This window comes from Motacilla alba, chromosome 3, assembly GCF_015832195.1.
Source record: "Motacilla alba alba isolate MOTALB_02 chromosome 3, Motacilla_alba_V1.0_pri, whole genome shotgun sequence".
Lineage (NCBI taxonomy): Eukaryota > Metazoa > Chordata > Aves > Passeriformes > Motacillidae > Motacilla > Motacilla alba.
The window spans coordinates 29,691,453-29,704,000 of record NC_052018.1 but is presented as its reverse complement, the minus strand read 5'-3'; the positions used below and the strand labels follow the sequence as shown (position 1 = coordinate 29,704,000).

Below are 12,548 nucleotides of genomic sequence, written 5' to 3'. Positions count from 1 at the left end.
TAATATTGCTCAAGCTCTCAAACATTAATCAAATAAGAGGCCAGAATGGAAAAAAACCAGAAATCTGTAGTATCTTTTGTAGATCTGTAAAATCTTTTTTGCCCCAGTCTTCCAGAGGAAATCACTGTCAGTCATAACGTGGAGTTCAAACCAGTAGTTTTAAGATCCAGGGAAATTTCAGACATAAGGGACACTAGCTCTAAGCAACTTTCTACCAGCTCCACAGAGCAGCTGAAGTCGTGAAGATATTCTCCTAGCTAGACTTAAACATTTCATTCAAACACAATATGAGTAACCCTTTTACCACAGCATCTCAATTTGCTTTAACTGGTATATTTGGTCCTTTTTGTCTCTGGATGCACAACTGACAGCAAGATTTGTGTATTTCTTGAAAATTCAAAGCTCTACTACAGTCTGTACTTACTACTGTTTAATCACTTTCTCAAAAAGGACTCCAACTTTAAACAAAGAATTCCGCTTTGAATTGACCTAGACTGACACTTGCTCCCTGGAGAGAAAGAGGAAAAAACTTACATGCTGTGGGACTCCATATCAGCTTGTAAGTGATACAACTACTGTAATAGATCTGAAGTAGCAGAGACTGGAAGGGACCCTAGAAGATCCAAGTCCTGGTGCTCAGAGCACAGACAACACAGCAGCTTGCTTAGGGCTGTTCCCAGTCAGATTTTTGGGGCATCCACATTGTATGCTCCACAGCCTCTCCAGGTAACCTGATCCTTTTCAGCCTTTCCTGAAACCCAGAAACACACACACCAAAAACCCCAACCAAAAACCAAACCAAAACCAAAACAAAACACCAAACAACCCCCCCCCCCCAACAAACAACCCCCCCAAAAAAAACCCCACCAAAAAACCCAAACAAAACCAAAGAAAATAACAACCAGAAAATCTTATCTTTTAGTGGAACTTCCTGTGTTTTAATTTGCATTCGTTGCCTTTTGGTTCTATCACTAGATATCACAGACAAGTCTGCTTCCATCATCTTTACTTTCTGTCACCAGGTATTTATTAGACTACATGCATAAGAACCCCCCAGCAGTCTTCTCTCCTTCAGGTTAAATAATCTCAGTGCTCTCAGCCTCTCCTTGACCTAAGGCACACGGACCCTCCCCTTCACACTTTGCTACACTTGCTCCAGTCTGTCCCTGTTTCCTTCTGGAGCCCAGAATGGGAGAGCACTACAGATGCAGTCTCACCAGTGCTGAGGAACGGATCTCTTGCCCCTACACACTGACCACTCTCTTCTGGAAATTCAGTCCAAGATGTTGTTTGCCTTCTTTGCGGCAAGAGTGCATTACTGATTCATGACCAATTTTTGATCCACAGCATCTCTTCTGCACTGCCAACATCCCCTCCCTAGGCACAGAGCTTTGCATTTCCCTTTGCTGAACTTCATTACATTCCTGTTGGCTCATCTCTTCCACCTGTTCACTTGCCTGCTCCTGAGTAGCAGCACATCCATCTGGTTTATCAACCACTCCTCCCAGCTTTGCATCCCATCAAGTTTGCCAAGGGAGGGGTCTATCCGGTCACACAGGTTATTAATGAAGATGTTAAACAGTGCTCACCTCAATAACAATCCCTGAGCTACACCAAAAGGGACTGGCCTCCCATTGACCTTTAGGATGTTGATCAACCACCCTGAGCCTGGCATTTTAGCCTCTAAGCTATTTTCAATCCACCTCACTTTGTCTTTATCCAGAAAGTATTTCATCAGCTTACTAAGGAGAAGTTACAAGACAGTTTCCAAAGCCTCATGAAAGGTCAAGGTAAGAAAACACCCATTGTTCTCATCCACCAAGCTGGTCATCTTGCTTGGTTCAGTGTGGACAGCTGTTATTAGGTTGGTCACACATTACAGCCCCTTGATTAATCCATACCAACTATTGCCTATCATTTTTCTTCATGTGTTTTCAGAATGATTTGGTCTGTCACTTTTCCAGGAACAAAGGCAAAGCTGACTGGCTTATGGTTCCCTAGACATTCCTTCTTGCCCTCTTCAGAAATAGTAAGGATATTGCTTGAGTTCAGACCCCAAAACCCATCCCCTCAGTCACCATGACCTTAGTTAATGACCACAAAATTACCTTGGCCACCCATCTCACTCCTGGCTGCATCCTATTAGAGGCCACAGACTTGTGTACAGTGATCCCAAACCTGATCCTTCTCTACTAACTGAGAGTATGCTTTCCTTGCCTAGAATTGCTGAAAACAAGTCTAACTAGTAAAGAACAAAGTGAAGAAGACATTGGATGTCTCATTTGTTTCCACATCCCTCACGAGCAGCTCCGCTCCCTTCCCCATTCAACAGCAGGCGTACATTTTCTCCATTCTTTTTTCTGCCAGTTTTCTGTAAATGCCTCCCTTGTTGCCATTCACATATACCTTGTAAGATTAAACTCCACATGGATGTTGGCTTTCTGACCTAGACACATCTGCATGCTTGGATGATACCTCCAGGCTCTCCCTGGGTTAACATGTTTCTCCTTCCACCTGTTATATGCTTCCTTTTTGTGTCTGAGCTTTTCCAGAAGCTCCTCATTCGTTCAAGCAGGACCCCTCGTGCCTCTGTACCATCTCCTATTCACTGCAATAGGCCACACCAGAGTTTAAAGAAGTAGTCAGACAGCTTTCCTGTCTCTCTCTGCTCAGAACCATCTTCCAAACAATTCTTCCAAGAAGATCCTTGAACAGAAGAAAATCTTCCTTTCTGAAGATTATGGCTGTAATCCCACGCTTTGCTGTCTCCAATTCAGATCCTGAACTCTTCTACCTCATGACCACTGCAGCCAAGACTACTCCTAATCTTTACATCCTCAACCTGTCATTGTTCATTTGCAAGCACTTGTATTGAGACATGGGCATCAATGCATGCCAGAAGCTTCCTTGATTACTTACTCCCTGATGTGCTTTCTCCCCAGAAAATAATAAGGGTGGTCCAAGCACCCTATTAGCAAGAGAGCCTGTGAACATTAGGCTTGAGTCGTCTGAGGAAATCCTCATTACTACTCCTGACCCATAAGCTCGCATCCATCTGGCTCACCCATCTCCAGGTAAAGCTACAGGCAGCCCTGCTGCTCTCACAGCAACTCCCCTTTACCACCATCCCAGCCTGCCCTTCCTAAGCACCTGTACTTACCCACTGCAGTCCTCCAGCTGTGAGCTATCCCACTCAGTAATGCCAATAAAAATCATAGCTCACTCCTAACTCATTTTACTCTGCCGTAATGTCTGAAAACAACTTGCTGACAGTACAGTGAAGACAGATTTAACTAGTCATGGGTTCATCAGCCTAACTCTTCAGAACCACCTCAACACAAAAATAAGAGATCACTGAACAACTTTGCCTGTTCACAAGGCAAAATCCTTATGTCTAGGAGAATTTAGCTGTGGCCACAAGAGACACTGTGAAGCACCAGAGTTCTTAAAATAAAGCTGAATCATGCTCAAATGAACCTTATGAAGCCAATCCAAGACAATGTGACACCTGAACTAAATCAGCTGCTGACTACTCCCTGAGTAATGTCTGATAATTGACTCTCTTAAATCCTATAGGATGTATGCATTAAAGAGGGAGTCACCTTTCCAGGAAAGGGTACCTCCCTAAAAGTCTGCTTATCACATAGATATATCTAATTGCTTCCTCTGTATCATGTACAAGGACATGATACAGGCTGCAGCACAGTTGTTCCTTCTCCTTTATGGCATTCAGACCAAAGAGGAAAGACAGCATCATTCCATTCTGCAAAAGGAAATTCAGGAACAAAGCAAAGACCAAGTGTACAAACAGCATCCTGCAGCAGCAGCTTTTTCACATCACTGAAGGGTGGCAGAACTGCAGCTTCAGGGCCACTTGAAGATACACACCTGTAGACGTGACCAAAAGAACTGGGGTGTTTGGCACTTCAAAAAGGCAAGAGCATGGTCTCATCAACAGCAATAATCACTTTCAGGAACTGTCCCATCCTTATGGTCCACACAACAGAAACAGCTTAGACTGCCAATAACTTCTGAACACACAGCAGCAAACTAAGCACATAAGGATTTCTCCGTCTGTATAATACACCTCAGAGAATCTCAAGATTCAAAACATAGTAAAAAAATAAAAGTAAGAAGCCCCAAAAATATTTCTATTAGTAGTAACAGGAATAATTGGGTTGAAAAGGACCTATGGAGGTCACATAGTCCAGCCTCTTGTCAAAGCAATGCTAAGTACAAAGTTACATCATTGCCACATTGGGTCTCACACATTTATGTCCTGAAGAATGGAGATTGCACCCACTTGGGTAAAAAAGCCTCCAACTTTGCAAATAACTCTGTTCTATTACAAGCTAAACATATTTCCTGTGACTTATTTGAAAATACTTTTCTGCACTGTAAGAGTCAGGAGATGGAAACACCCTTCCTTACAGGGGCCACTAGTATCACCCAACACTGCAATGCCCCATTCAGAAGTCCTAAGCTAAGGCTGCCATACCTTTTTCCCACCAAATGAGGTGTCTTAAGGGCTCCTTTCTTGGGGAGACAATTATCCTTCTCAGGGCTGCAACGGCAACTAATTCCTAAGTTTCAGTCTCATCCAACCAGTGTCAGCAACCGGCAAGAGCACACGGAATGAGAGCATCGAGGTAGTTTTATTTTGTAGCAGGAAATCAGGCAAAAAATCCTGGTTACACAGCCCCAAGAGAGACTAAAGTGGTTCTGGCCCCTAAGGGTCTCTGAAGGTACTGTGTTTGACAAAAAGGCCAGAAAACTACCAGCTAAGTACCAGATTACCACTAGGACTTCTAGTCATACAGTTCCTTACTATTATTAGAGCTCAAGATATATAATTTCATTTGCTAAGCTTAAGAACAGCCCTGAATCAAAATGCTTTACCTTCCTTATGGAAGGATATTGCAAATCCTCACTGGAGAGCCAGAGGCCTCCAGTTGTATCTGTCAATTCATATTCCATTTTGTTACACTCACATGATCTTTCCCAAACTTATCTTGCAGAAGCAATGTGAACCCTGCAACAGAAACACACAAAGAAACACCAGCAATTTCTTGATCCAAGTGACCTGCAGTAACATCTGCTAAATATCTGCAACATCTAGTACAGAATATCCATACAGCACAGTTAGCAGTAAGCTAGTACTTTGAACTTCTTTATAGGGCTAGAAGTTGCACTGGAGATGACGCGTGAAACTGACCTCCAGCATAATACAACTGTGTTCTACTCCCCCTAGTGTATTCTCAGGGGTTTCTCCACCTGAGGAGGAAGACAGGAAAGATTTTCACCTGAGGAGGTACAGCAGCCAGTGCCTTGCCCCAGTGTGAGCTCTGTCAATGAGCTGTCACAAAGCTTTCTTGTGAAAAGCTTTGTCAGTGAAAAGCTTTTTCACTGACAGTGAGGCAAAAGCTGATGCCTTGCACAGGCTGAGGGCAGTGAGCTGCAAGAGTTATCCATCTGCTTGAGAAAGAAGTACACTAGCTTTAAATATACAGGCAAGATTAAGACCAGACATCAAACAAGTAAACAGCAAGACACCTTCACAAAAAGTGATGATCATACACAAATATTTAAGTTGGTCTCCCAGCCACAGAAGAGATCATATGCAAGTCTTGAATGTCGACACAAAAGGAGTCTGAACAGCTGTAAACATTTCTGGGATACTCCAGATTTCTTTCCATAGCTAGTTAGCCCACTTACTTAAACCACATTTCTTTTCTTCCCCACCGCTAAGAGACACTGTGCTTGGGATTGGTTAGCTGTTAGGGAAGTTAAAGTTAAGTTCTAGCTACACAAATGTTAGTACCACAATCTTTCCTGTTGAGTCTCTCTCCACACTCCCAAGTGCCTGTACCTGCCACTCTTCAGAGGGAAGGCCAAGTCTTCAGTTGCATACAGCTATTCAATGACTGCACAGTACAGCTACAAATACTGAAAAGCATTCTCATTAATATTATAACCAAAGTAAACCAGTTTTAATCTGGTTGATCAAGCAACAGTGTCAATGTGCTTCTTTGTACTATGATTTTGGTAACAGATCATCTAAATATGCTTCAAGCGCTACCAGGCATGAAGTAAGTAAACATTAAAAAAAAGCCCAGAACACTTCCTCTGATACAGAAATTTATTCACCTTTTCTGAAGGCTGAAAACATTCACAGTTGTTTACACTAAGGTCTGCAAGTTCCCAATTATGTTATTTTAACTTGATTACAATTTTAAAAAAATCTAAAGCAGTTGACAGCTCAGGTAATTACTTTCTTCATAGGGAGATGAATTTACAGACTTCGGTCGTCAGTCCATTGGTATTAAAGACAGCATCCAAATACAAGCACAGCAGACAGAAAAGGTATGTCAGAGAACATTCAAATTGTTTTTCTTAGAACAGGACAAGATATTCAGCAGAATTGAAGGACTCTCCATCTAAGCAAGCAAGCCTATAAACTGAAGGCCATCAGTCTTGTTCTGGACTGTGTCTGTAAATGGGGAGCATAAAACTGATTACTGTTCCTAATCATGTTTGAAACTAATCTCTTTTTGTGCTTCATCACACACTTCAACTTCTAAGTACTTGATTCAGTGTTTAATATCAGCATCCTAACAACAGCAGCTTTGCTGTCAAGCAATAAGAACACAAGTCTAGAAGATTTCTAGCATATTGTAAGCAGGTACTAACTACACAGAAATGCCAAATTATGGCCCCTATAGTCAAAGGGTCCCTGACTGATGTTAACAGTTTGAGTTTTTTTATTTTGGCTTCATTTGACAGATTTCTAAGAGGTGTTATTGCTTAAGGGATTCAAATATCAGGATTGAAACAACAATTTTAAAAATGCATTACCCTCCCTCTACAATGAAAAGTAAGAAAAATGCAAATGCTTTACAATAGCTTTCAGCATAGCTTACATACCTGAAACAGCTTCTCCTACATCCTTCTAATTCCTGCCAGCTTTACTGAGTTATACAACAGAAGGATCACAAAGGAATTTCAGCTGCCTCTCTTTCAAAACTTCAGGGTGGCTTAAGCTACTGTCAACATACCCTACTATTTCCTGCAAGTATCAGAAACAGTAGTGTAACTTCTTCCTAGTAACATAAGGCTGGGAAGATGTCAACTGCCTTATGCAGACAGCTGTTCAGATAGGGATGTAAAGAACAGACAGTACACAGACAAGAACTGCCTTGTCAAATGTCATCCCAGCCTCCTCACTCTTTCAAAAGTCTCAGTGATTGCAAAGACAGTTCCAGAACCTTTAATTTTCAGGCTTCTTCCCCACAGAAGTATCAAATCATCTTTCTGACAGCTGCAAGATTTACAATGTGAAGGTGACATATGGCAACTACCGTATGGCCCTATAACAGGTAGTTTCCAACACATTTTAAGCAGCAACAGTCAGATTCACAGCAGCTATTTGAACAGGCAAAAGTCAAGTACAGAATAAATATCACTTCCAGAAACTGTTGCCACGGTGAGCAATCCTAATTATTACTTAATGCTACTCTGGCAGATGTGTCCTCAGCTGTATTCTTCACCTTACAAAGCCACCCAATGTATCTGCATACCTTACACTTGAAGAAGCAGAACACAAATCAAAGGATAGGGTTGTTCTTGATATAAGACCACTGCTAAAGACAGAAATATTATTTTGAGGATGACCAAGAAACAGCTTTTTCTAATTCTAACACAGAGCAAGCATGCAATAGATACTGGAAAGGGGCCTACTTCAAACTTCTTTGCAGGCAATGCATATGGCAGTCCTAAACGTGGGCAACAAAAGCTAACTCAGTAACTCAGGAGTGACAGGACGGTAGTGAGAGCCTGTACCACCTTTTTGATGCAAGAATTTAAAGCCAGCAGAAAAGCCTTATTGATACGAAGGGAGAGTTGAACAGTAGCATTACAGTAGATGCAATGAAAGTAATGAGTGGCAAATACGCTAACAAGGACCACATACACATTTTTTAGGGTCAAAAGGATATTTGTAAGATTTTAAATTATGTCTAGCTACTTAAGAATTCCCAGAACCCAAAAGAATAGCAGTTAGATACACAAGAATAATCTGCAAGATTTCCACAACCTTTGGACGCGACTATCTGAAAAGAAGCCCAGGTTAAATACAATACTTCAGGTTTAAGAGATACTATAATATCTAGGGTGAGAGAAAGGAATTAGTTTCAGTTAAGTGCCCACACTGAACTGACAGCTATCTGAAAGACCATACCAAAACAATGTTTTTAAGTACTGACAGAATCAGATCCAAGACAGCTGCAACTCAGTTAAAACAACTGGAGGTGATCATGAAGATGTTACCTCACAATTAGGTGAACAGAAAAAGAAATAAAACACAGAACTTGGAGGCTCCTGCTGAGCAACAGAAAAGAGAAGGACAGACAAAGGAGCAAAGCTCACACAAGAGAGGAAAGCAAATAAAAAACAGAAAATAAAGTGGACAACATTGCAAAGAAAAAAAGAATATATTACACTAAGAAAAGTAAATACATGCTGAACTAGGACTGACACAAGAGAGTTCCTTAACGTTTTGTCATGTTAATGACAAATGGCTTCATGTTAATTTCTGCACAATCCAGGATGAAGAGGTTCTCCAGTGGAACTGACCATAGGGAACTCCAGACCAATAACAAACACAACTAGAGATGAAAGGGATGCTGTTAGTGTTACAAGAGGTGAAGGAGACCTCACAGGCTGGGGAATGCCAGACAGCTGGCAGGCTCTGGTCAGCTAACAGAGCCATGTTAATAGCTGCTGCCACAGAGAGCTCTGCATTCCAGGACTAACAAAACTACAGCTTTGCCAGACAGCAGCAAGTCATGGTCACTCATACACCATGGATTAAACATGAAATACATTAGGAAAAAACAGCTGGCTGCAGCCTTTAAGCAAGAGTTCAACAGTGGCATTGCATGCTCATGATAAGCTTGATTTTCAACTTAACAACTGATAATGTTTCCTTTTTTTCTGAGATGTCTTCTGGAGGTATAAGGAAATCCAGACTTCAGGGTACAGTGGAAGCATCTCAACATTGTTCACACAATCCTCCTTCCTAGAAGGAAGCTTCCTAAACTTCAAGTAAGAAATCTCCACAAACTGTGTATACATGACCACATCTCAGTCAAGGGCCTTCAGAAGAGCTGCAACTAAAGCAAGTGTATCATTCCACACTCTTCCTTCCAACTATTAAAAAACCCCAAACATACACAGTACAGGCAAAGTCAGAGAGCACTACAAAGCTAATAGGACACAAGATTTAAAATAAAAATTGCTACAACAGGATGAAGCAAATGCAAATTAAACTTGAAGAGAAGAATAGAATAAATAAAAAAGGAACTGCCAAACCACAAGTCCCTCACATTGCATCACCCAGTATTTCCAGGCCAGCTTTCCTGGAGACAAGGTGAAAGCAAGCCTTGCTTCTGGCATACAGAGAGACAGCAAAAGACAAGTTCAATAAAAGAGAAAAGCAAGAAGCTTTCAAAAGTGCCATCAGATTTAGTAGGTACCTAAGTAAAATAGCTTACTAGAAATTTGAAAACTGAATGAATATGCACTAGCAGAAGACAGTCTGGTCAAGATATTGGTAGGTCCTCCAGAATCTGAACAGGAAAAAAAACAACAAATTCAAGATACACCAAAGCTTGAGCTTATGAAAGAAGGCACCAAAGAAAAGAACAGTGAATAAAACCACTTATTAACACAAATATAAGGAAAAGGAAGCTGAAAGTGTCAGCACTGCTGAACTGAAAGGGCAAAAGATACCGAGCACTGAAGGTTACAGAGACGGGCAAACATTTTAACTAAGCGAGAGTTAGAGAGAGAAAACTCAGAAGACAGGACAAGCAATCTGAGAATTCTGGACTCTGATCTTGAGCAACAGAGCCCTCAGGCCGATGCTACAGAACAACTTACATGTGGAATTCCATCAGCAAGCAACACCAAGCAGCATTCAGCATGGAAATACAAAGTGCCAATAACACATAAAACACACAAATGTACTTTTTCCAGAAAGTCACTGGTTACGAATAGTCATTTACATGGTAACCAGCTGTCAGGGGGTAAGAGGAGCACTGTTAGGAAATGGTTAGGCAGAGTAATTTACAACATATAAAGACCCATTATCTTTGGTGTAATCCATATCATGTACTTCTAAGAGTTTATATCAGGACAATACAGTCTTCTCTCTGATTGTGCAGAGCATGACTTGCATGCACAGTGAAAACCAGTAGCACACACAGATGGGAAGACAATTTACAAAGACAGCGCCATTTCTGGTTGCTCAAACGAAGCTCAATCACACTTCACCTCCACTTTATGTGGAGAACGACTGAACAAGGCAGCTCTGGCATTAATCATATACTGTGACCTCCCAATTGTTATTCAGGAAGCATTAGACTTAATAACTTACTGTGCAGCCACCTTACCTAGAATAAGATCATAATAAATTGACTCTAGATGAAAGAGGGATGTGCTACAATTTTCCATTTGAAAGCCACAGAATCCAAGGTACATACAAACGCAAATACATATCTATTTTTATGCGGGAAAAAAAAATTAAAGCACTGTAAGATTTGCCAGTGATATAATCTTTAAAATTCCATTCATCGCCAAAGCCACATCTGTGACACATTTAACCAGACCCAGACATCCAGATTCACAGAGCCTGGCATTATGACTGAGTCAGCAAGGCTAGGTATATTGTTTTGGACACCCGACATTCAACTCATCTGGCATCTACCCCTGGCATCGGCCAGTCCCTTCCCGAAGGCCACAGCCCGCTCCGGATCGATACCTGGCAGCGCAGGAAGCGGACGCGGCCGTGAAACTTCAGGAAAGGGCTGGGCCAGTCATTGCATAAAGCCCAGCCGGGCTGGGGGCTCCTCGCTAGAGGACGAGGCGGCTGCAGCCCAGCCCATGGAAGAGCGGAGCGCGGCTCACACGGAAAGGTCAGGCTGTCTGTCTGTCTGCCCGCCCCGCCGCTGCCCCCGAGCCCGACCCCGCTGCTGCCGCCCCCGGGCCCGCTGTCGGGAGGAGCCGCCCGCCGGTCCCGCCGCCTCTGCGGACGTGGCGCGGCCCCGAGCCGGGCCCCGCGGCCGCCCCGAGCCGGGACCCGCTGGGGCCGAGCCGCGCCCGGGCCGGGCCCCGCGCCCCCCGCCCCGCGTACCTTTGGCCTCGCAGTCGGCGCAATACTTGTTGTCCTCCTCCCGCAGCAGCTTGGCCAGGATGGCCTGGTGCTGCTCGTTCTGCTTCTGCGCCTTCTCCCGGCAGGAGCGGGTGGCCATGGCGGGGCTGGAGCGGGGCTGGAGCGGGGCCGGGAACGCTCCTGCCCTGGCGCGGCCACGGGAACCGGCGGCCGCGAGCGCCGACTTCCTCAACCGGAACTACTTGCGGACGCGGACGCCTCCGCCTCCCTCCCCGCCCGCTACCGGGATGGCGCGCGCACGCCCACCCTGGCCACGACAGTCCCTTACTGCGAGGGTGACAAATAGTCCGCCGAGTCCCTAAGGCCGCGCCGCGATGTCGCCCCTGCGCGGCGCTTCCCAGAGAGCAAAAAACCCCGTCCTGGCTTGAGAAGGGCACGGAGCGGTGCCCGGGCATAAGGGGTCAGCTGGGCACGGCAGGTGATGTATCCATCCGCCGGCGCGTGACCCCGCCCCCCAGGTGGTGCCCGGGGCAAGGGCGGGGCCCGGCGCGAGCCGCCGCACCTGTGCGCGCGCCGCCCCGCCCCGCCCCGCCCCGCCCCGCCCGTGAGGGGAGCGGTGCGGGCGGCCCGGAGGCCGCTCCTCGGCGCTGTGTGAACACCGGGGGAGTGGACACCCCTCTCCTTGTATTTACCGACCCACCGGGGCAAGTGCCCCAAAACACAGCCAGGGGATCTGCAGCGTCCATGAGACTGGGGCACCCTGTGCCCTTGGGACAGTTGTCTCTTTCTCCAGGCCACTGCTGGGGGAGAAAAAAAAAAAGCTCTTACAGCCTTTTGGTTGAATGGACACTGCCGTAGACGGAACTCGCCCTCTAAACTTCCTACAGGTGCACCTGTTTCTGTCTGAAATAAAGCTTTACAGGCGGCAGAGACCTCACAATGAGGAAACCGGTGCTTTCCATTCTTGTGTAGGTGGTGAGATGCTCTGGGGAAGTCAAAGATGGATCCAAAGTACCCCCAGAAAAGCACAGCCCGGGCTGATTTTCTGGGACCAAGACTGCACCTCTACACTTTTCCCGTCAAAATACCATGTCTCTGTTGTCCCCTTCCTCCATTTTGTATCAGGTCCCTTTGCTGCTGCTGAGTACTCTCTTACAGAGTATGTTCACCAGTAGCATCCTTTTTGTCGGATCACTTCTAGCTTGCTGCATTTTTTTGCCTCTAATCCAACCCTTCTGGAAAGAGCTGAAGCCTATATATAGCCTATAAAATGCTTATGTGAGGCAGATGGAAATTCAGGTCTTTTTCCTCTCAGCCACTAAATTACTGAATCATTCTCTGTATCTTTCTTTTTCTCAGAGACAACAGTGAATTAAAT

General features: G+C 44.5%; 1 protein-coding gene across 2 annotated transcripts in view; it reads right to left on the bottom strand.

Annotated features, from left to right (window-relative positions):
• SMAP1 (small ArfGAP 1) overlaps positions 1 to 11,591 on the bottom strand; it is a 91,945-nt gene extending 80,354 nt beyond the window's left edge. Inside the window, exon 1 of one of the 2 annotated variants that reach the window (XM_038130473.1) lies at positions 11,192 to 11,591. In XM_038130473.1, the coding sequence (XP_037986401.1) occupies positions 11,192 to 11,309 (118 nt within the window). In that variant the 5' untranslated portion in view covers positions 11,310 to 11,591. The remainder of the gene's footprint in view (positions 1 to 11,191) is intronic. The other variant, XM_038130474.1, reaches the window with a different exon arrangement.
• Between the last annotated feature and the right edge of the window lie 957 nt (positions 11,592 to 12,548).